The sequence below is a fragment of the Spea bombifrons genome, chromosome 2 (genome assembly GCF_027358695.1).
Source record: "Spea bombifrons isolate aSpeBom1 chromosome 2, aSpeBom1.2.pri, whole genome shotgun sequence".
Classification (NCBI taxonomy): domain Eukaryota; kingdom Metazoa; phylum Chordata; class Amphibia; order Anura; family Pelobatidae; genus Spea; species Spea bombifrons.
In genome coordinates, this window is record NC_071088.1 from 110,736,487 (window position 1) to 110,761,134 (window position 24,648).

The following is a 24,648-nucleotide window of genomic DNA, read 5'->3' on the forward strand; positions in this document are numbered from 1 at the left end:
ACCATCCCGCCTCTGGCACTAAAATGGTTAAACCATTTTAAAAGCTCTTAACACATTTCTGCCAGGGACCCACATGGTGTGGAAGAGTCACATTGCATTTCAGGGGTGATCCATGAGAGGACATGGAAGGTGCTAAAGCCTAGAAGATACACTTTTTGAATAAAATGTCTGGACAACACATTCAGATTCATATTTAACAAGTAAAGCAGACTAATTGGCACCAAGCACCAATCCCTGTATTTTAGATAAGGAGGTAGTAAAACAAGAATAACTAAAATGGGAGTTATACCCTCTCGAAGACGACTGTACTATCTACGGCAAAATAAATGCATAGGTATACTTTTTTGGTGTTCTAGGGTGAAGACTTGGTTTCATTTAAGCCTATATAATTGTCCAAAGAACAGACACAGCTTAAAAAAAAATAAAAATAAACACAAAAAAGGCTATAATCCACTCAAATTCTATGGCTAGTGCAATATTATGGGGGAGGGAGGGGACTTTGCATTATATAGATTACATGCCTCTGGACATCACATCCTCGAAACAGTATTGCTCTTGCATAACTGAGGCAGAAATACATTTTAATGTCACATTACAAGACAACCATACCTGCTGCTTTCAGAAGCATCTGCCCACCTCAACACAAGCAGGGAACATCCAGTCACCCCGTGAGTACAAATACCCCAAAAACAGACCAACTGCAGCCAAGGAGCTCTCTCACCTGAATAGCAGTGCTACCTTTCAATATGTGCAAAGCCAGGCAATGGGTAAAAACCTAATTAAAATACACCAAATATTTCACATATTGCAACATTCATTTGTTTCATGCCCTCTACTTCCACACTACCAAACACAACATGCTTATGTACCCCCCCTGCAGTACAGAATATGGACAAAACGAAATACTGTAGGGCTCAGAGCATCCCAGACGGGATCTGTCCATTGGACAGAAATGGTAAAACCTACAGGAGGAATATCTTTACATTCAACGTATATTAAGAGTAAATTCTAAACCAATCCACTTGTAGTGTTTATGACAAACTCCCCACAGTCAGAACACGTGAGACAAACGAGAACGTAGATACTGGACATACACACAGAAGTGACACACATAACAGCACGTAAACAGCATGGTGGTGTAGCCTCCATATGTGAAGGTTGCAGAAGCTTCCATCAGTCCATAAAATATAACGGTAATGCTGGTTGTTTGTAAGTCATTGCACGGACCTGTCCTGGAACTCCATATGGTACAAATAAAAAGGCCCCAACACAGGAGTGAAAGTCTTGTAAACAAGGAGAATGAGAGAGGCTTAGTTCCTTCAAAGCGTCACTCTTCTGAACTGATCGTTACCATCTGGCATGGGTATCTGTTAAATAAGTCCCCATTAGGCTCAATGGGCCACATTTTCTCTCATTCATCTAATTCGTAAATTGCCCCTTGTACATCTATAGCAGCAGGAATAATACTCAAGCGAAAGGATGGAAATTCCACATCCAACAGGAGGTGACTCCGATGGTTTTGCGACACAGATGAGGTGGAAGAGGTGTAGCTATACCTTCCGAATTCCAAGCCTGGAGGAGAACAACCACCAGCTTAGTCTTGAAACATCTGTGTGGCAAGTAGTGGCCAAAGTGTCAAAGATCCAATCATGGGACACTTCTCCTTCATCCATATTCTACTAGAATCTTCTGAGTAGATCCACGAGCCATCCACAGACTCAGAGACCTTGAGTTACCCCATGTTGCCTGTCGTTTTGAAAGATTTCTTGAATAAAACAGAAAATTCAAGCTTTTCCTTGATTGAAGGTTTTATTGACTGAAAGGGGCAATTTATCCAGTCCTAAAAATAGTAAGAAACGCATATATGAATATGGAAATTGTGTCCTTTATGTTAATATGCAACTTAAGCAAACAATTTAGAACAAGAGGTCAGAATCTGTAAGTATAGTGTCAGACGCCTAGATGTAATGTAAGCATGTTTTACTTTACTAAGTGGGGGGTAGATAAGTAGAACAACTTTCCAGCGGAAGCGGTAGAGATTAATACAGTGATGACAATCCGCCATATGCCAATCCATGCATGTTTATTGTGAATCCAAGACGAGACCAATGACTGATTAACGTCATTAGAAGAAATGAGTGGCCTCTTGGCTCATTCTATGAATATATCTAAAATACACATTTTGAACAGGTATGATGTAAAGCTGGAGTTCTACGAATGGAAAGAAAACCAGAAACCTACCATAGACTACAAAGAGCTTTAGCGTACACGGGGAGAAAGACAGATAGGTCACCTTGGATTTAGAAAAAGATATACATAATCGAGTTTACTACAGTAATAGTTACCGTATTTATCGGCGTATAACACGCACTTTTTTAAACTAAAATATGAAGTTGAAACCCTACCTGCGTGTTATACGCCGATAAATCCTAGAGCTGCACAATCTTCCCCTGCACAGCTCTCTCGCGTGCCCTCTCTGATGCCGGGAGCCGGGTGATGACGTCACTCCGGCCCCAGCACAAAAAGTAAAATGCTGGAAGATAAGGAGGACCCATACCAGATCTCCCAAACGGTAGGGAGTAATATATAAATTTAATGTGTGTGTGTGTCTGAGTGTGTTTGTTTGTCTCTGAGTGTGTGTGTGTGTGTCTCTGAGTGTGTTTGTGTGTGTGTGTCTAAGTGTGTGTCTGGCTGCATGTGTGTCTTCGTGTGTGTGTGTGTCTGTGTGTGGTTTCCCAGATAGCAGTGATTCTCATGAAGTTTTTTTTGTGCTTTTTCTTTATTCTTTATTTCTTTTATTACATTATAATAAATGTTATAATGTTATAAACATTATTCCAACATTAAGTTCATAGCTTCCAAGTTTAAATTTATTTTTTCTTACTCAAATTTCCTTGTTAAAATGGGGGTGCGTGTTATACACCAGTGCGTGTTATACGCCGATAAATACGGTATATTACGGCTGTGGAGTCTTTAGGTCAAATGAGCCAACAAAGAAAGAGATGTAACGTTACATAATGTTTCAGGACATCAGATCTCTTAAAAGTGTATTTCCATCTTTTTCTATGCTGGCCCAATAAAAAATGTCCACCAAAGACTTAATTTTCACTTGAGCAAATAGTCCTAGTATCAGCTTTTTCATGTATATTACCCGTTATAGCCTTCTGTGTTTGCCTCGCTTGCCCATAATAAAAAGTACATTTTTCTTTGGGGGGGGGGGAGCATGACACCGAGCAGCATATCCTTACCGAATGCACGGATTAACTCCGATAGCACAGCCCAGGTAAACTTCTTTACGAGACAAAGTGTGGTGAGGCCAGCAAACAGCATATTGTACAGAAAGATCAGGTAGAAGTTTCCCAGCCAGTTAAAACGCCCAAAGTCTCCAAGTAGATCAAACCTGGTGATACCTGTACAGGGAACATGGCAATGAGATCCGGTGCTGCCGGGCAGGTTCACGGTCACGGCAAACATATACCGTTTTAAAACATATTCCCCTATTCTTAAACCACATGCACTATTTCACTCAATATGTTGGTGTAGGTCCATAGGAGCTGCTATGGTGAGAGATGCTTCTAAACAGCTACAGAGTACTCACCATGGACTGTGTATTTATAACTACTACCTTCAAGAAAACTGTATGAACATGAGAAAAGTATCCGCTACAAGCTTGTAGAAAGCTTCATTTAGATAAATCCTTCCTTGAAGGTCAAAGTTGGCATTTAACATTACTTACAATCATCTGTAATTTATATGTATTTATGCAAATGTACCCCCAAGAACCTTCAAAGGACAAAAATGCGTTTACACATTATCAAGACCTGTATACAGTGTGTAAAAATATATTTTCCCCTTTTCTTTCACACGTGTCACCAAGACATCAGTTACACATGCTGCATTCATTCCACACAATGATGTGACTACTGAGAAAGTATTTTACCCAGTGAAGTACTTTCTACACTCACCCAACGTTCTGGAGAAAACTGGAAGAGCAGAGCTGAGGATGAGGAGAGAGACGCAATTCCCAATAATCTATTTGGAACGAAACAAAAATGAACAGGTGAAACACTCCATGTGAATAACGGTCCTAAACAAAAACCACCATACGCACCATGAATGGTTCTTACCTTGGTCATAGTTGTGTCATGTTTTTGTGGCAAGAGTCGAATAAAAAGGGGTGAACTGTAAAATCCCACCACAGAGGAAGCCATAAGGTAGCTTGGTAGACATCAAGGTTAAGAATCATCTCAGGTCAAACAAACTCATTACACTCTACAGAAACCATTGTACGATTACCAATCCATGCCAAATGCTACTGAAGAACACATTCAAAATGACTAACATATTAAACCATCGACCGATTGCCGACATTATTGATGTTGAAGCATCTATAACATTGTCTCCAGGCGCTGAAGAGATGTAATGCAATGGGATTGTGTAACTACTTGCAATAGTACCTGGGCCCTAACCCAATGACTTAGATGATGCTAGATCTATGGTATGAAAGAGCAAGAGGGAAACCATGAGAAATTAATAGCAGAATATCCCTATGATTGCACCAAAACGACTATCAAGTTATGTTAGCATAAAAACAAATTAGCAGAAGGATACAATATAAGGATGACTTGCATGGCTGCTCCAAATGAACCAAAGACTGAGAAAGAGACCTCACCAAGTCGAGAATCCTGTAGAACAAAAAGGTCATTTTATATTCTACAGCTGTACAGTTATTCATAAACACATAGCCCTGCTTGAACTTGGGTGCAATATCGAAAATGTTAGCAATTAACTCATCACTCAGTGCTCCAACATGAACATTCTGAAACGTTAACGGTCTCAATTAACGGTAACTGAGGAATTAACTCATAGTTGATAAATGTATCAGCGCCCCCATAAGCGAGAGAAGTAGCAGGGAATTTTGGGTGTACCTGCATCCCTTTTGGCATTGCCGCTTCATCGATGAGAAGTTCCAAGACATGGAAGCAGACAATGAGCACACAAATACCCTGCAAGACACAGGCAAGAAGGGGTTACACATCAGTCAACAAATCAATCTTCCTTAATTGTCTAGCATTTGGGGGAATTTTCAAGCTGCTCTGATATTTAGGATGACTGGGAAGTTATAACTTCTAGATTTTGTTTAATCTCCATTTCAAAGCAGTTATACTTTTTCATCTGTTTTGGCAGCACAGATTGGTTTTACAGCAAAACCCACAGCAAGAACAATAGAGGGCTCAGTCTACTCTCTCTTTAAACTCGGACCGGCAGCAATACTTACTGTGAGTGCAAGAAGTAATAACATTGCGAGAGGATAAAACAGGTTTCTCTGCCATGGTGAAGCTCGTCTCCTCATTTCTGTGGAAGAGAAGGAAAGAAAAGACAAGGTTGATGAACACCGTGAAAAAGAAAAAAAAACCAAAAAAAAAAAAAAAACTCGGAAATGTTTTAGCGACATTCACAAGATGTCTTACAACAGTAAGAGCGGCAGGACTCTATTGCTGCAGCAGGGATAGCCTTGCTGATCTAGTATGGCATCTAAAGGAAGGAGTCAATCACTTTTACTGCTTAAGATTCAATCGGGGGTTCACTCCAAAATGGCTCGTAGAGGGCAACAGTACAGGAGACATTTTCAAAAGCTTATCCCTGGATTAAATGTGACCGCAGGGACTACAGAGGCTGCGACAGGCACACATTCTGCATTTTACACAAAATAAAAGGACTGCAAATTTAAGGGTCCCAGGTGTTGGCCCAGAACCTTCTCTCATCACAATTAGATAGGCAGCTTTGGCCGATTTTAGATGGACATTTAGTATATAACAATTAGGGTAAGATACACGTTTTCATTAATTCACAAAAGCGTTTTTAGCTTTTATAAAGCAAATCTAGTTGCCCGCTGCACCTCTGTGTATTGGAATGTGTGGGATCAACAAAGTACAAGTGATTCTATATTTACATGCACAAATAAATATTTCTTATTAGCCAGCCATTTATACGATCATACTTTCTTCAACAAGGATCCCGGCTGCTTCTGACTTCCAAGTTTAAAAGTCATTAAAATAGAAATTGTTGTGTAGGCCCCCCTTGATCTGGGTCTGCATCCTTACCGAGTGTTATCCTGTGGCTCTGTATGGCAAACAGCCTTTTCTGCAGTGCCTCCATGTTGACGTTCAACCAGCAGGATGCTTTAGCTGCCAAGAACATGTGAAGAGTTACGAAGAGCACAAATCCAAGTGAAAAGAAATTTAATCATCAAAAGACAGAACACTTGCGTACCAGATATCTTGCGTGATATGGCAGCTTCCTCAAAAGCTGTGCAACTCAGGTGTTCGTCCAAGTTCTCTAAAAGCTAAGGGAAGGAACACGCAGATACATTAGCATTCGACAGACGTGACATTCTATCGAGGCACGCGTTATATTACACATACACAGGGTTATTTAGCATACCGTAGGTTTTACAAGCAGCTTTCCGGTAACGGAGAACATCCGGGAAACACCAAAAGGCGTACACACTGCAATATTAAAAGAAAAACCATGTTTTACCCATAATCACATACCGTGAAATAATTTAAAGCACACTCAAGACATCATATGCACATTAATGCCCGGCCCCTTTAAATGTGTTCATTTTGCAAACGCAGGATCCCCCATACATATTTGCCCAGTCAGCTCCAGTGCCGGCTCAAGGAACACTTGGGGCCTGTATGGAAAGTGTTCAGTTATTTGAATGGGGGCACAGATTTACTACTTAACAGTTACAATCATAATCAGTTGGGTAGCTCTTTATTAGACCATTCTTGAAGGTTTGTTCGCTGTTAGTGTGCAGGTTCAATGTCAGGTTTTTGGCACCAGGACGTGGGCCACAATTGAGTACCTTTAGCGCCCCCATGTGGCAGGCTGTACAGAATAATAGCACTTTATGGAAAGGCATAAAAAGGGCACCCCACGATTCCTCACCAAAAAAAGAAATGTATGTTTTATGAAACTACGTTTTGCGCTTCAGCTAAAAATCATGGTGTGCCTTTTTTCTTTTCCCATTATTTTTTCAACTGGGGGTATTCACCCAGGTTTTCACCACCAATAAGGCTGTGTGCAAGGCTACCTAGATATATATATAAATTATATCTATCTATATACCGTATATCACACAAAATAACACTTACATAAAAGCAGCAGGACACCAAAGAGAGAGATGCCAGAGTATAAGTATGGTAGATAGTATTCCCACAGATCTGAAAAAGAAAAAAAAGAAAATAAAGGTTTTCCATTCAGTAAACTATAAAATGTCCCTATTACAAGGCAGAGTGAAACACAGAGATCTATACACACGCATCTATCTTAAAGAAGAGCAAATTCCTGCAACAGTAGGGTTAATGACTGCCAGCTGTACATGAAGTACCTTAATCCTCCACTTGGGGGTGCAGTGAGCAGTGAGCCCTTTCTCAGGACAACAAACATTATGGCAGGTGCTCTGCTGCTTTAACCCCGCCTATTCCTTCAAAGTAGAACCTCTGTTCAGATCAGGTGGTTATCCTCCCACACCCCTATGGTGGTTTCTATAATACCCATTACAGTTCAAGGTCTCTTTGCACATCATAACTTGTCATGTAAACACCACAACCTTTGGTGAAGGGGGTCGGCTGGCAACTTAATCAGACTGTGTAAAAACTATTAAACTACTTGTGTACCTAAGTTTAGGTTTCCCAATTATGTCTGTCTGTGGTCTTTGAGGCCTGTAACTTGAAGCCCCTGGTAGTGGAAATTACCGAAAGGCAATTCATTGTAGCCAACGGCATCCCTACAGCTAGTAGAAAACATATTCTGTAACAATTACCCACCACCAATAATTGAAGGGGCAAAACAAACAAAAGTCAGAGTCTAAGGTCAGTTTCTTTACCTAGTAAAGCATGTTCTTGTTATTCTGAACCCAATATAGCATAAAATATAGCAAACCGCTGCATTATTTCATCTACGGCTATTAACTCGTTTCCCCAATGTTCTCTACAGAGAAAATTATTCAAGTATTAGCCTCCTTTACAAAACTAAACAATCTCCCCCTTGGGCTTGTTAAAACAAACTGATGCGTCACACTGTATCTCACACATCCGGGATCCATACCGTAAAGAGATTCACGTCCAGCGGCATCGTCGTCAATGACTGCAGAAGCGATCCAGACAATACCAAAAACGAGGAGGGTGAGAAGCAGGAGAACTACAGAAGTCTCGTATACCCTGGCCATAACTCCCTGCAAGAACACAAACAAAAAATCAGCATGTTACATCCCCCCCTTTAATGCCACTTTGGAGCAGAGATTTAGGCACAGAGCTAAGCATGGAACACGGATACCTGCTGTATGAGTGTATAATGGTTTCACTATAGCACAAAACCCTCAGCTTGTGTCTTTCAGTCCTGCGATATGTTGTGCAAAGTCACCTACATGAGCTTTGTGCAGTCGGGTAAAAAAGAAAGTACCCTCTTTGAATTCTATGGCTATACATATCAGGACATAGTAACAAACCATCTGTTCCCCAGCAGATCTCAAAATTAGATAAACACAAACTCAGGAGATATTACACCAAAACATATGAGATATTACACCAAAACATATGAGATATTACACCAAGACATGATTTATTCACCAAAAATTAAGCCACAATGGAGAAACCATGTGGGCAAACCAAGTACACCTTATGATTCAATGGCTTGTAGAACCATCTTTAGCAGTGATAACCTGAAGTAATCATCAGCTTGTAATCATAGTTGTGGAGGAAGCTTGGTCCACTCTTTACAAAGTTGCTCCAGGTCATTGAGGTTTATGGGCATTTGTTTATGAACAGCTCTCTTAAGGTCCTGCAACAGCATTTCAATCATGTTGAGGTCTAAACATTGACTGGGCCAATTCAACATCCCAATTTTTTTCCCTAGCCATGCTGTTGTAGACTTGCTGGTGTGCTTGGGATCATTGTCATGTGGCATGAATCAAATTTGGCCAAGCTAACTGTATTTTTATGAACATTAACATGCTAACTGAGGCCTGAAGAGTCCGAGAAACTTTTTTTTTGCAATTTCTCTGAGCATTGTGCGGTCTGAACTTGGTGTTGGGATTTGTTTAAATAATCTTATTCTCTGTAGAATGATGGAAGTGGCCTAATAACCCTTCCCAGATAAATGGGCAATAACAATTGCTTCTTTAAGATCATTGGTTGTTCTTAGTTTTTCACGTTGCTTCTCCATTTTGGCTTTATTTTTGTTTAATAAATTATGACACGGTATAATGTCATGTGTTGTATTTACCTAATTTTTAGACTTGTTAAGGAACTGATGATTGTTATGTCCTAATATGCAAATCCATGAGATGATGTACTTTTTACAACCACATGTACCAAGAAGGGTCGCTATACATATACATTTTAAACCTAAACGCATAAAATAAGTTACCTTTTTTGAGCCAGCAAAGCCTTCAGCCTCGGTGAAGAGATAGGCAAATGGCATTAGGAATACCAATGACAGGTTGGAGAAGAGGAACACCAAGTTCCATAGGCCTAAGGGAGAAAAGTGTCAAGTGTTAAATGCACAGACTTACAGTGTGGGGGGGGAATCAAGCCCTATATTACGATTTCATTACTACAGGTCAGTGTAGGTCAGGTCAGGACCAGAGCATATGCACAGTGCTACGGAACAAAGGGCACTGAATGATGAGGATTACAAACCAAAATAAACAGACATTTATAACTATTCTGTGTACCGGTATAAATGGTCAGGTCGCTGTGACCTAAATGCAGAACAACAACCTATAACACTTTGCACTAGAGACCTCTCTTAAGACCAAGGACTCACTCAATATACTCTACACACTATGGGCATGCAAGAGCTACATATGAAAATGCTATTAGCAAGGCTGGCACAGAACCGAGACAGGATAGACGATGCAGGCACATCTTATATAATTTGCTGCTAAGGGACACATTTAGCAATGCTTATACATAGCTTAACAACGTTAACGCATAAGACACTCTCACTCAGTCTGTTACTATCTATGAATTCCACTGGGGAGCATGAAAGATACCGGAAGCCATTTCGGAAAGAAAAAGTAAAAAAGTGTACGTTTATTATTTAGGATGAAGTACAACAAAATGAATTAGTTAAGAGGCCTACCGTGGATGAGGGAGCCGTTGAGCCATTGCATATAGTAGTTGTGAGGCATGGAGAGTAAGATTTCGTTACTGATGATAGAGAAAGGCAGGAGCAGCACTGCTCCCACCGACACGGCCAGGGTGAAAGTACACATCCACAGCCTAGAACCAAACACAGACAAATAATCGAACAGGCACTGCTGGTCTGTCGCAAGAACATTTGATAGGACAGCAAGTATGGGTATAATAAGACAACATTATTTGTTTCATATACAACGCCATCATATTCCGCAGCCCTGTACAATGGGTAGACAAGACATAAGTAGATAATTTAACTTACAGAAACAATGAGGTAAGGAGGCCCATGTTTGGCTTTCCCCGACATAACCAGAAGTCCTGCGTGTCAATAATTTCACGGTTTCTGCAATTATGCCAAATACAGACCAGGGGCTGAAGTGGAATGCTGGTAATTCTGATTGAATGTGCCGTGACGTATCTCTGGCACTAGGCGTGTGGATTTATGTTCCTTTAGGCCAACATGACCTGTAGCTCTAAAGCAGCGTCATCAAGACTTTGTTTTCAGCAGAACCAGAAGGACCAGCTAGTAATTTGAGTCACTAGTAAAGTACCAGCGTCTCTGCAAGGTCTCTCCTTTGATGAAGGAGGTGGAATTTGAGGCCACCCATAAGGAAGCTGGTACTGCGATTAACATTAACCATTTAAAGCACACTAGTCCAGGTCTTAAAACGTATACAAAATTAATTTTAAGAACGAATATCTCTAGATTGTTATGTTATATACTACTTATGTGCTGTCTACCCATTGTACAGCACTACGGAATTTGATGGCGCACAATAAATAAAACCATTGAAACCTAACTTATTTCTAAAAATATTACTAGACATTTTGTAGCCATAGTCTTTATTGATTATGCCAATATATTTTGTCTTAGACGCTTGAAGTTTCTATTCAAGCAGTTTCCTCCTCGTTCACGTACTACTGCTCTTCATGCTTTCTTGTGGCATCACCAGACAAGCCGACACATTGGGGCAGAAAGAAAAATCCTCTCTCTGAAAGAAGCTTTCTACATTTGTATGTTTGTAATAATCCTTTTTTCCCCATAAGCAGATATGAAGACCAATGACATACACATACACATTTTCATAAAGGTATAGAGATGTACAGCGTCAGCCGTAGAAAGAGCAAATTTGGTAAAGAGGATATCTATTAGCTAACCGAAGCATAACGGATTGCAAGCTTTCAAGGCTATCTAGGTCTCTCATGTCATCTGTAACAGAACACTGGGATACGCTCATACCCAGCAAACATTCTGAGCTCTTGGAAAAGGAGGAGGACATCAGGACACTTGGTAAGAGTGTATATGTATTTACCCACGTTCTGTTAGATTGTAAGCCTGTGAGCAGGGGACTCTTTACCCAAAGTCAATATTTGGATTCTTTGTAGTAATATTACCTCGGTGCTATCAGCAATAAATATAATTTAAGTCTGCCAAGTGCAAGGGACTCTCGATATGCTACAGCTATAATAGTTATATTATATATTATATATTATATATATATATATATATATATATATATATATATATATATATATATATATATATATATATATATATATATATATATATATTACATACACACACACACACACACACCATATTCCTTGCAGGAAAGCCCATTTCACTAACAGCATCCTTTGTACAGCGCTTGAGTTACAAAATTGCTCTTCTTGGAAACCACGGTCAATGCAATAACAAGAATTATTCTATTTCAGGAAAGCACTCAGTTCCTTATTGTTGTCACAGGTTAGTAACTACTGCTAAATAAAAGAGCCACATGAAATCATGAATAAAAACTGTTAAAATGTATATAAAAGCTATGGACACATTGTGAACTTTCACCGATTTATTACGTTTCTATTCACTCTCCTCCACACATGCAGTACGCTGGTCGTTGGAGAGCTACTCATCAGTGGTCAGAAAGCTACCAGAAGCTCGAGAGCTACATGTTAGAGTCCCCTGATTCCGAACACTTACTGCCATAAAGCTGGTTTCATGTTCCTTAATCATAAAATAATTTGTTATGTTACATACTACTAGTTATGTCCTGTCTACCCGTTGTACAGCGCTACGGAATTTGATGGCGCTATATAAAACAATAATAATAATAGCTATGCAAGGAAGCAGAGCAAACAGAAGGTGATGAGTGGTAAAAAGCAAGACGACATTCGTCTGGACTGTACTTTTCATGCGTTAAAAGTGTTATTGTTCATTTTGTATACTCCTCTTGCAATAGCATTATGTAAAAAATACAGTTAAGGACTCCATGCAGAAGTGAAAAATGCTGAGTAAATTCCATAACTTCTACCAGCTTCTGATAGGATCGCATTTTATGTAAAAACCCTGTATAAGAAAATGTTGCTATTCATTGAACTATTTCAACGTTTCAAAAATAAAAATCAGTGGCAAGATAGAGGAGATATGAGCTGAAGGGTTAAACATTAAGACTGCTGAGGTTGAAGTAAGGCTGAAACGTGGTGCTCAGGTTTCAGTCCTGGGACAGCGTGGCAGAGCAAAGGGCAGCAGCAACGGAGGCAAGGGCTTGGAAATCATGACAAAACAGATATAATCTAAACAACATCCAGCCGGGACAAACAGGGACATGTGCTCTGCCCCACGGCGGGTTCTAAATTAGCGAGTCCATCAGTGCACCGAACACCACAAACCCCCCGCCCCCCCATACGTGGCACAGCAACTTTCCACATGCTACACTAGCTTTACCATCCGACCGACGGCTTAGAACAATGTGAGCTGCAGCCTAATAACTGTTGATTTTATTTATTTATTTTACAAAAAAATGAGCTTTAGACATTTTTAGACGCTTTAGATGTTTTACCACAACTCTTTTTACATTTGGGTTTTACATGACCAGAACACCAAAAGGAACAGATTCACCTGTTTTGTAAGCGTACAATGACCACACATTATAGTGCATGTTAGGCAGTCAGCTTTAATACAAAAATAGTGAAGCTTTCCTGTAATAGCAGAATGCAGTACATGATGGGCTGTTATAAACACCCTTATTAACCCTAATGTACTCTTCCATTGACATTGCACTAAAGCTCCAAACTATACTTCATACAGTCATGTGCAAACAATCAGCCCTAAGTCGTGTATTTAATAATTAGTGTTCATCAGCTTGCAAATAGTTGACCCAAGAGTAGCACATATAAATTACTAATCTCCTTTAGAAAAATAATAACTGCAAAAATAAACAATACACTTACGCAATCCTGTTAACGGCAGCATCTTCAACATCAACTGTTATGGAGACAATAAAAAGATGAAAATTAACGATGAAGTTCAAAAACCTACAGATGAACAGATTCGGGCTTTTACACACACACACACACAAACACAGTGTCACAATAGACTAGGGGTGTCCAACCTGCGGCCCTCCAGCTGCTGCAGGACTACATCTCCCATACTCCTCACCCAGCCCATTAGCTACATGAGCATTATGGGAGATGTAGTCCTGCAGCAGCTGGAGGGCCGCAAGTTGGACACCCCTGCAATAGAGTAAGCAAAGGAATACACATCATTTGTGAAAGCCAGTATAAAGGTTATGGGGAGGAATGGAGTTGGCCTTTAGGAATCTTGCACACAAGTGAACTAGATTTCTGGCTGCACTGGCCAAGTATCACAAGCTGTGCCTCAATTCTTTCACAAACGCATTCGCGGCAGACATTGACCTTAAAGCTGACAAATCTGCAACAGTGGAAACTGGAATCGATGCAGCCAGCTGTAAAACTAGAGATCTTGGGAAGTAAACCTTGGGCCTAAAGGTAAAATTCCAAAGCTCTTGTACTAAAACTCCCGCAAACACCACACTAGTTTGGTTAACACTGAAACACTACATAGAGTCATGGGAGTTGTAGTTCCACAAGAGATGGAGTGGTACCTCTTGGCCAACCTTAAGCTTCTTTCCTCTCACACAGCACAAGAGTGCGATCCCAAAGTAGAGTCATTCTGAGCAGGTGCAGCGAGGCCATAAAAAGCATATCATGTGTGAGGGCAAATCACACCAGGAGACAAGCACACGTCTTATAAATGTCCCTTTTATTCTAGGAAATTAATATTATCCCGCAGAGATGTGAGCAGAGTAGACTTTAACCCGCATGCCATGGGACTTGCTACATTATGGCCAATCTGGGCTAATGCCTTAAAATACAGAAAACAAGAACTTAATAGGCTCCCGACCAGAACAATATATTGTTTTTGTACAATATTAAATATCCCTCAATTCTTATGTCTGCATATACAAATAAAATTAGATTCATACGGATAATCATGTCCTAATATTATTATTATTATTATTATTAATAGATGTGCCCAAGGTGCAAGAACTAGAAGGGTTAAACTCTGATTAGTGCAGAATACTTTGGAAGGGGGACTGGCAACTCACCTGTTGTAAAGTCAGCATGCTTCTTGAACTTGGTGATGACCGTGTATGATAGGAGGTAGAGAGCCGTGAAAAGCAAGGTGCAGATCTGTCAACAATAGAAATAAAGAGTTACGTTCTGAGCAGGACTGACTCTTTCACATAACAAATGTCTCAAAGCGCTAACAATTTGAACTTCATATACAAAGCCATGTAAAGTCTGAAGACAAACAGCAGTCCTTGTATTGTGAAAAGCCAGAACCTTTCTAAGAAATGTTGCCTCGGTCATAAGTTTTGCCAGGAACACTTGTCATGTGATACCAAATCAGGTACAGATAGGAAGTTGCCATAGAAGCTGAAAATGCCTCCTAAGAGTTTGTATTTAAACCTTTAATTAAAAAAATTAAAAAACCCACAAAACTGCCAAGGTTAGCATATTTATTGTTTTATATAGCACCATCATATTCCATAGCACTGTACAATTAAAAAGCCAGTTTAGCATTCCTGAAATTACTTTAAAAAGCTTTCTTCATAATACCCCCCATTAAATCTACAGCTCTACTGCAGACACTCATTCATTCACCCGATTGAAGCAGGAAATAAATTCCTACACATTCAAGAGCATCACCGAGAGCAAAAGCGATTTTAAGGCACGAACACAGTATCTGCTTTCTCCAGCTGAGCATTACCGCTGTGTTTTATATTGCGGAAAACTAATCGGACACAGATTTGTACAAACTGCACACTTTAGGCGGCATGCACATTTGGAAGGAATGCATTTAATACGTTCAAGATCACAAGTTGCCACCATGTGAGTAAGATTAAAAACCAGCTTCACCGCCATAAACATACCAACAAAAAGGTGCCTATGTATCAATATAGATCGCCTCACCAGAGCCACCAATAAGTAGAACACTCCACTCAACAGCAAGAATACAAGCATGATACACACAAACACATACACACACTATTCCTTTCCAGACACGGAGCGAAAGCCAAGATTCAGCACAGCCAGCTCTCACGAAGCTCAGCACACTAAGCAAACTCAAGCAGGCCGATCGCAGGACACAGCATTGCAGCAGCACCCAGTCACTCAACGTCTATCGCCTCCGTCACAGACGCATCACGTTCCACTAACAATAATTTCCAACCCCCACTCCCTACCGTACGGCTACAGCAAACACCTTTTGGTCTAAAACACCATAAGGAAGACATGCCAATGAACACCCGGACTAAAAAAATTAAACGGAAGCCCTGCACCGGTATAACCGACAATGACAGCAGCTTTAACAGCTACTCGATGGATCTTACAACTTAAACTATATAAACGTTTGGCAACGTACGTTAGGGTTATCTAAGTTTTGTAGCAAATAAGTACTAGCACGTCCACAATGAGACCAGGACTATGATCATACTATAGTTTCCCTGCAACAAATGTATTCCCACTCTATATGTGAGTTGCATTTACAAGTCACATTGGTTTTAATAAAATAAAACATATATACACACACACGCAGATAGCGGTCTCAGCAGGACACACATGTTACATCTCAAGCTGAAGCTCATCACCGAATATTTATTTCTTGCAAAAAGTACAGATTTATTTAAATAAAACATAACAAGTCTATTCCCGTCTATTCAAGCGGTGTCTGAGCGAGTCCTCTAAACGCTATGGAAAAGTCCAATGTAATTCATGTGGTATGCGGAGAATCTGCCAATTCAGCATGTGTTTTATAAACGATGAGAACATCATGTTTAAATCCCTTAAGCGCCTCAATTTTGAGAAGAGTATCAACATATGAGCGACCCTTTAACCCTCAACAGTCACAGCAGACTACAGCGTGACTTGGGCAAGCCCGAAAACGTACATACTGTGCACAGAAGTGCTTAACGGATTCCGCCCAGGGTGCGAAAACATTAGTTTGCTAAACTGTAACCGGTTATTTTTGTCTCAATTAGGTTTGCAGCCCACGTTTACATGGCTTGGTCCCACCATTGGGAGGAGAGTCAATGCTATGTCATCCAAACATGTTGACGTGCATTTATCCGCATTTCCCAAGACGTTCGTCACCAGAAACTGAGTTTTTAAAAAAGGTGTCTTCTGAAGGAGAGAGAGAGGCTTAATATTCACGGGTGGCACTTGCTAGGGCTCAAAAATGCTGATTGCATGGCATTAACGCGGCTAACATTAAACAGAATTCTTATCGGGGACATAATTTCCTTAAAGGCAGCACTTACATGAGAATGAGAGGCTTGATCTCCCAAAGATAAGGTAGACAGGGCATAGCTACCCCTTAATTCCCTGTGTATTTGAAAGGCATAGCAGACAATAATGCAGTAATAACCTAACCGGGCAGGAAAGGAGTGCTAAAGATGCTCTAATAAGAGGAACTCCCAGGTATGAATTCAAAGCACTACTGCTTGCAAGAACCTTATGAGCAGCCACAAGTCCACCAGGTGGTTTGGATGATCCACTTGGACAGCATTGGATTTGGTTACATTTGTTCACTTCTAGGGGTTTCCCACGTGAGTCCATCCCTGTCAGATTTCAAGACACCTTTTGACATGTAAGGACATAAGGTGGGCTGCATAGCAACACAAACTCTGACTTTAGGAGTAAATCCCAGACAGGATTTCCTAGTGTGGCTGCATCATAAAATAATCTCTTGGCTGGACAAACCCTAAAGTCCATCCTTTGGAGAAATCGCTAGCAGGAATGCAGCCTTATGGGTCAAAAATCAAGACAATGCTTACTGGAGAGGTGCAAATGAGGAACCCATCAGATACAGCAGGTGGCATTTAGGTCCCAGAGAGCCACAACAGTATGTCGAAGTCTCAAAATAGCTGTACCAAATCTCTTAATCAGTACATGTTTCACTCAACGTTTATGAACAGACTAAGCTGTGATTTGGAAAGTTCTTCCAAAATAAAATTCCTGTAAGGACTAGAGTGCCACTTTTTGTTTCTTACAACACCATGAAGAATACCACACCTCAGATATTACAATATTTGTCAGGAGTGGTCTGCTTACCACTTAACAGAGTCCCCACTAAATTGAGAACGTTTCTCAGCCATCTGTAGTCTTCTTTTAACACCTAGTTTTGGATGGAAGAGAGGCCCCTGAGACAAGAGAGCTCCTCTGACTGGGAATAGGAAACTCGGCTGAATAGCTATCCTCACCAGTTCTCAGAAAACCAGATTTCTTGCAGACGAAATGGAAAACCCCCAACCTATGAGGACTTGAGTATTCAGTGAGAAACAGAGTCTCTGATGTAGACAGACTTCTGAAGTGGATTATGGGACCTTTTCCCTCCTTGTACCCCTTTGTTTCTTACAGTACTTGTTTGAGAACATTTGTTTGATGATGTATTGCTTTTCCCCGAAGATGCTTCCAATGCTGTTACACTGTCCTAATAAATAATATTTATATTAAACGGATCTCAACGTAATTGGACCACATTGGAGTTTATTCACTAAAAAAGAGAAATATGTTTCAGTCCCTCCTTCTCACTATAAATTATTAAAAGCCAGTGATCTTCAAGCCAGTGAGCTTGGCTGACTCCCTATAATTTTTTGCATTATACAGAGCTAGGTCAGATGTTCAAAGTGGAGAAACTTCAGCATGGGGCCTTCATAATGAATAGTGAACCAAGAGTTCAAACCACAGCTCTCCTGCAAACTGTCCCTTTAGTGAATAAACTCCATTGGACCCAGATGTGCTGTGATCTACACCCTACTTTAGTTACACCCTTTGGTTAAACATTGCATGCTCTTTAAAAGATTTATGAAGTGGTTTATAGAAGGAGATTAATAGCTAAATACATTTACAACATACATTATTTACAATAGAGGGGGGAAAAATGGCCAAGACCAGATTTCCACTCGATTGGGGACACCATCTACAGCAAAGCTGCACTAACATCATAGAGTCATAACAGTTTGTTACATAAGAGCAAAAAAAAAAATGCCAACAGAACAGGAACCTTGTCCTGGGGTTTCGTAGGACATAATGATATCATCAGTGATGCTAATTACCTTCGCACTGAAAATCATTTAGCGCAGTCAGCTTACCGAAGAAAGATTAAACTGTGCTGACGCTCTGAAAATTACCCTTAAACCTAGGAGTGGTGAAAAGCCATTAACCCTGAAGAAAGTCAGATACCAAAGACGAAAAAAGGGGTCAAGCAGGCAGAGAGGTGGAAAGTTCAGAACATCCACACTGTTTGCTGGGCAATGGTACGGCTGTTTTTCACCCAGCGCGCCCTGTCCAGGAGTATTATATTACCCCAACACAGCACTAACTAAGTTTAGTTAGAATGCAATAGAGCGCAGTTAATGTTCTATGTAACGCCTATTTAAATGCTAAGAAAACAAACCTTAGACTTGTAACGGTATTCTCGCATTCTAAGGTTTAAACAATTAGGACCCACACAGAAACTTTAAAGAAACCTTTTCAATTCAATGACAACAACCTATCCGTGTCTGCTATCGTTCCACATGATAATCTAGCACACATAACCTGGGAGAGGTTTAGGTATTCAAGAATATACTATACCACCACAAATATGAGGACACCTGACTATCACCTATATGAGCTTGTTGGGCATCCCATATGGAGAGTTTCTGTGCGATTTTTTTGCCCATTTATCCAGTAGAGCATTTGTGTGGTCAGGCACTGATGTTGGATAAGAAGGCCTGGCTTGCAATCTCCATTTCAGTTCACCCCAAAAGGTCTTTGATGCGGTTGAGGTCAGGGCTCTGTGCAGGACAGTCAAGTTCTTCCGCAACAAACTCATCCAATCATGTCTTTAGGGGGCTTGCTTTTGTACACTGGGGCGCAGTCATGCTGGCCCCAAAGTGTTGCCACAAGGTTGGACACATACAATTGTCTAAAACGTCTGTGTGTGTGCTGTAGAATTAACATTACCCTTCCCTGGAACCAAGGGACCAAAACCCTGAGAAAAAAAAAGCCCCAGGTCCTTATCCCTATTCCACCAAAGTCTGCAGTAGGCACTATGCATTCCTGTCGGTAGCCTTCTCCTGGCATTCACCAAACCTAGATTCATCCATCAGACTGAGACTCCAGTGTCAGCGTGCTTTACACCACTCCAGCCGACACTTCGCAACGTGATCGTCTGCTTGTGTGCAGCTGCTCAGCCACCCAAACAAGAAGCCTGTTTCATGAAGGCCCCGACACACACAGTGCTTGTGCTGATGTTGCTTTCAGAGGCAGCGTGCAGTGAATGATGCGACAGAGGACAGGCGATTTTTACGCAGTACACATAAGTAAGAAGTATGGAAAAGGTAGAGCAGAAGAAGATAAATCTTAATTTTATTGGTGGAGTACACTTCACCGAAACTTAAGAGGATTCATCGTGGTAGATGTAATGCAAGTAACCATGGCTTTATTTATTGAGAAAGTGGTAGACAAGCGGAATAGTCTTTCAGCAGAAGTGGTAGAGGTTAATATAATGACACTTACAACCGCACGGGCCAGGCAGTTTTAAGGATATCTTGGACTATACTAGGTATGGTGTTCTTACAGCAAGCAATAAATAGGCAGACCAGATGGAACAAATGGCTATATAGACCAGCTTAAGCAAAAATAGAATTGCACGCAAATTGGGCAAAAATAAATAAGATAAGCGAACTCTTGCCTTTCAATGTCAATGTGCTGCTATAGACCTGGATAAGATCACCTGTATCCAGCCTGGGAGAACGGACAGGGAGTTGGCCGTCTTTCTTGCTACGGAGGGCCGGTTCCTGGAAAATGTGCCCTATCTGCCAATATCATCTGGACTTCATAACCGGTAACCCCCACCCTAAGCCAGTGGTGAGAGAGCTGGCCTCTCGTGCTGTCCTTATGCGTAAGTTTGTTAATTTCATGCAATAAATTTGTGATATTTCTCATTACACTCGCGGACCGTAGATCTACACTCCTGCTTTCTACGGCATATCACTTCACGGGACTACATCCTTTATGCTATTTATGCTAATCTTGTGTATCGGGTGTCTATCAGAGCAGACAGCCTAACACTTGGTATCCGTGACAGCTGATATACGGCAGCGAGGCACCCGCTCTTGTGGATTACGCACATAAGAGGTTCTAGCTGTCATACTAAATCTTCACACCTACAGAGGCTATTGTGCGACGCACTTCCCTACGCAGGGTGCAGATAATGGAGCCGCAGAAGGCGCGGGGTTTCATGAAGCCACAGCAGCGTCAGCGGTCCTACCCCTGCAACCCTATCTCAAGTGACATACAAACAATGGCATCTTATTCAAAGAGCAGAGCAGGAAAAGTTTGACCCGCAGGTGCAAGTCTTCAAACATCACACATCAAGGAACCAAAATAGGACCAGCGAACACGTCATAGGAATTAAAGGCACCGGAACGCGCCCCATGGGCATTCAGAACACTTTACATGACTTGGACTAGGAGGAAGATCATGTAAACAAGTGATCGCTGACACTGGAGGGAGAGATGGATAATTCATAGCTTATGTAAAAACATAACGTAACTCTGAAGACATCCCAGCATTTATATCACACACAAACACCACATGCGTGTTTGTTTGGGTTTTTTACCAGCACCACCTGATAGAGACAGGTAACTGCTACTCCAGATGACACAGAAATACAACTCCAATCCTCCAAGGCATATCACTAGCTGGATGAGGTTGTTGCTAATACATGTTATAGTGCGATTTGTTGGTGCTTAATAAATAAAAGAAGATAATAGCGTGAAGCAAGTTTAATCAACATTCGTAAATAACCATTTAAAGGGAATAGCCAAAGTCACCCAAGGACACAGAACCTATAAGAAGACAGCCTCCTATTAATAAACGGGTACGTCTATCATTCAATAGAGCGCCTGCAACGAGATGTAACGGCCAGGCCACAGGTTTACCATGAGCAGTAACAGAATTTAATGGCAGACGGGATACCATTTGGCCCATCTGGTCTGCCCGTTTTTCACGGTCTAATGACTCCAACCTTAATCATTCCTTGGTCTCGTCTTAGATTCAGGATTGCTTTACCTCTACCCCATGTTTAAACACCCTCATTGTATTAGCCTCTACTTCCTCCATCGGGAGGCTGTTCCACTTGTCTACCACCCTCTCAGTAACATAACATATTAATTACATCTATACCTTTATTTTGGGTTTACTGTTTTATCCCCAGTGCAGACACCTTGCAACACCAGATGCCTTGGCACACAAATGAGTACAGCAGATACCCATAAATACCCACCAACACCCACCCAGTCCCCACCACATCTCCCCACCCAGTCCCTCTCAGCTCTCAAAGTAGAAACGGCTACAGCACCCATAACTGTATAAAAACAGTGCCGATGTATGACCCATTGCCGTGGCCCTCTGTTCTCATATACGCTTTTAGTGCCAGTAGGGAGATATATCCCTACTGGCACTAAAAGCGTTAATATATATATATATATATATATATATATATATATATATATATATATATATACACACACCGTACTCCGGTGCAGGGAAAGGGAACAGTTACCCCCTCCCTCCACCCACTTTCTTAGTAAAGAAAAAAAAAGTTTTAGTGCCCGCACAATAGGCAGCGTACAGACACCGGCTGCGTACCAACCGCAACTCCTATATTATGGGTGAACGGGTTAACCTCACAGCCAAACCCTTTCCCCTTTTCGCACGAAGATATCACTCACAATGCATTCCCGGACCCACTCGTGGAAAAGCTGCTCTCTAACCGACACATCTTGATCCGCTTCCATCATCCGGCAGCATGGCGCCTCCGAGCTGTCTCACACTAACGGCGGAGAAACGGTACGTGTACGAAACCCCTAGAACCCGAGCTTCCCGTTGCGCTTAAGCCGTGATCTGCTGAGACAGTATCTGGTTACATTGGTGTCTACACTGGGTTCCTCTAGTCCCGCCCACTTTCACCCCCTCCTTAAACAAATCAAAATGCGTCACGTATACGATTGGCTCGTAGACAAAGGACGTGCCTTTCATTGGTGCAGATGGAAGGTGACGTTTAACGTAACGGTTGGTTAGTGAAGCCAAAGGGGGCTGGCCTTAATCTACTGTATCCGTAAGGCTGGGACTGGCTGATTCTTGTGTGTATTGCCAGGCATTTCCTTTATCTACATAACTGTAGGTCAGATTGCAGGCAGTCTTATGACTTTCTCTTCCCAATCACCACACTGAGCTGGCTCTTTATGGCAGTGATAATGAAGTCCTGCTTAACATTTTCCTCCATGCACTTTCTTTAGTCAGAGTGTCAGGGTCTGGATTATAAAAACCATTTTATAATTTACCGTAATTTACCTGGGAGCTCTCTGGCTTTTGCCCCACTCCCTGCCTGCTTCCCCTCCAAAAGTGGCGTTTGTCCATCGGCGTTAGTGTTAGCTAACGACAGCAGCAGGGCCTCCTACCCACAACCGGCAAGGGGGGCTCTGGGTAGCCGGAGCAAGAGTTTCCACATATGATGAAAGGAGCCAGGGTGTTTGTCTAGTAGATTGGGTAATAGAGCTACAACACATACGAATGCTTAATATGTACCTTTAAATCATGCACATTATTAATAATATTGTATATAGTATGCAAAAAATAGAACTATTTTTAAATAAATAATTCACAGTAATTTTAGCAACTCAGTTTTAATTTGATGTTGATAAGCACAGATAAAACATAAACACTGCTCCTATTCCCATCTTGCTATACTAACACTAAAGTTAGTCGGGGTTTCATAGTCCACTTTAGGTTTTCACTGGAGCTTGGGTGGTCTCAGTTGTTACTGGACATCGGAGTACTTTTCCTGGTCCCAAAGCTTGGCTGGACAACTCACAACAGGAAGGGGGGAAATAGCGGCCAAACTTCCCCATGTGCTAACTCAACAAACGCATATCCTGAGCATAACAGCTTGTCCTCTACTGAAGAACATCTGCTGGCTTGGTTCCTCTTCTGATGTCGAATCCTTCCTGTTTGTCCAGACCTATACTGCTTTACTTTGTGGTTTGGGTATCAACATGGTCCTGCATACCTAAGGGGTAATCATCAGTGAACAAGGGTTGACCTTAAATAGAGAAATTAGGGTGGCAGGATGTATTTATGCAAACTTACATGTTGCTCCCACCAGGTTCTTGACTCTTTCTTCAGGATGTCTTTTTCTTTTCATTTACGTAAAAGGGAGGCCATTTATGACAATCCCCTATTGGCATAGATATCTTAGCCTGCTCCAATTGGTCTTCATAAGTGTAGATTCAAGAAGCTGGTTATGACATCATACAAATTTGTTATGGTCACAGAGGAAAGATATAGACCATGACTCTCACAAGTTCACCATTCCTTCATTAGACCACCATGTACACAAAGGCCCTGTGAGGCTTCATTGCCTCTGGCGGGTATGTTGAGGGTTGTAGGCACATGTCCCGCACTCTTCAAACGTGATTTAAAAAATGCAAGCCTATTTTGTACAGTTCACTGGCTGTGAACAAGCTATGCTTTGCTGGGCCATCGTCTTTGTCCACCTATATCTCTGACTACCCTGATAGACTAAATAGCCCCAGGTGTACCTCTCTTAGTCTGTGGCTAACATAGAGGACATCTCCACCATTTCTATGCAATCTGTCACAGGCCCAACGCAGAGTGCCTTCTATAAACAGAGGCCTTGGCATAAACGTGTTTATTGTGCCAGTACCCAGGAGCTACCAGACTCCTCTGGGGCTGTCGGATCCTTGGCTGTTGTAAGGAATTCATGGGTAGAATGTATGCCTTGTGTATGTATGTAAGTGAAGTTTATGGTATATGTTTTTTATGTCAACTACATCTACATAATTCACAAAAGTCCTATTTAGTTGAGTTATCTACACCATTTACCATGGGTGAACTAATATCTTAAGTGATGCCCACTTTACTAACCTCCTGTAGACTGAGTATCGGTGTGACTGGGGCCGGAGGTCTCCTTATGATATAAACAATAAACTAAGATGAATAGGCCACCCTGACAGTGGGACTGTGTTTTAACTAATCGACTGGAGTGAAGGGGTATGTTTTGACTACC

General features: G+C 41.3%; 1 protein-coding gene across 1 annotated transcript; it reads right to left on the bottom strand.

Annotated features, from left to right (window-relative positions):
* Window positions 1-1,705: 1,705 nt before the first annotated feature.
* LMBR1L (limb development membrane protein 1 like) lies at window positions 1,706-22,487 on the bottom strand. The gene is made up of 17 exons (XM_053455585.1): window positions 22,292-22,487; window positions 14,615-14,699; window positions 13,437-13,470; window positions 10,153-10,292; window positions 9,436-9,539; window positions 8,116-8,242; window positions 7,161-7,229; window positions 6,445-6,509; window positions 6,274-6,346; window positions 6,105-6,188; window positions 5,279-5,355; window positions 4,929-5,006; window positions 4,612-4,685; window positions 4,128-4,218; window positions 3,966-4,032; window positions 3,249-3,410; window positions 1,706-1,840 (listed from the first exon to the last, which is right to left on the bottom strand). The coding sequence occupies exons 1-17, from the start codon at window positions 22,358-22,360 to the stop codon at window positions 1,785-1,787; spliced, it is 1,455 nt and encodes a 484-aa protein (XP_053311560.1). The 5' UTR covers window positions 22,361-22,487; the 3' UTR covers window positions 1,706-1,784.
* Window positions 22,488-24,648: the final 2,161 nt, after the last annotated feature.

Coding starts and splice junctions, on each gene's coding strand:
- LMBR1L (XM_053455585.1), bottom strand. CDS start 22,360: ATGATGGAAGCGGATCAAGATGTGTCGGTTAGAGAGCAGCTTTTCCAC. Junction 5,356..6,104: donor GAGCCACAGGATAACACTCG/GTAAGGATGCAG, acceptor TCTCTTCCACAG/AAATGAGGAGACGAGCTTCA. Junction 4,033..4,127: donor ATGACACAACTATGACCAAG/GTAAGAACCATT, acceptor CGTTCCAAATAG/ATTATTGGGAATTGCGTCTC.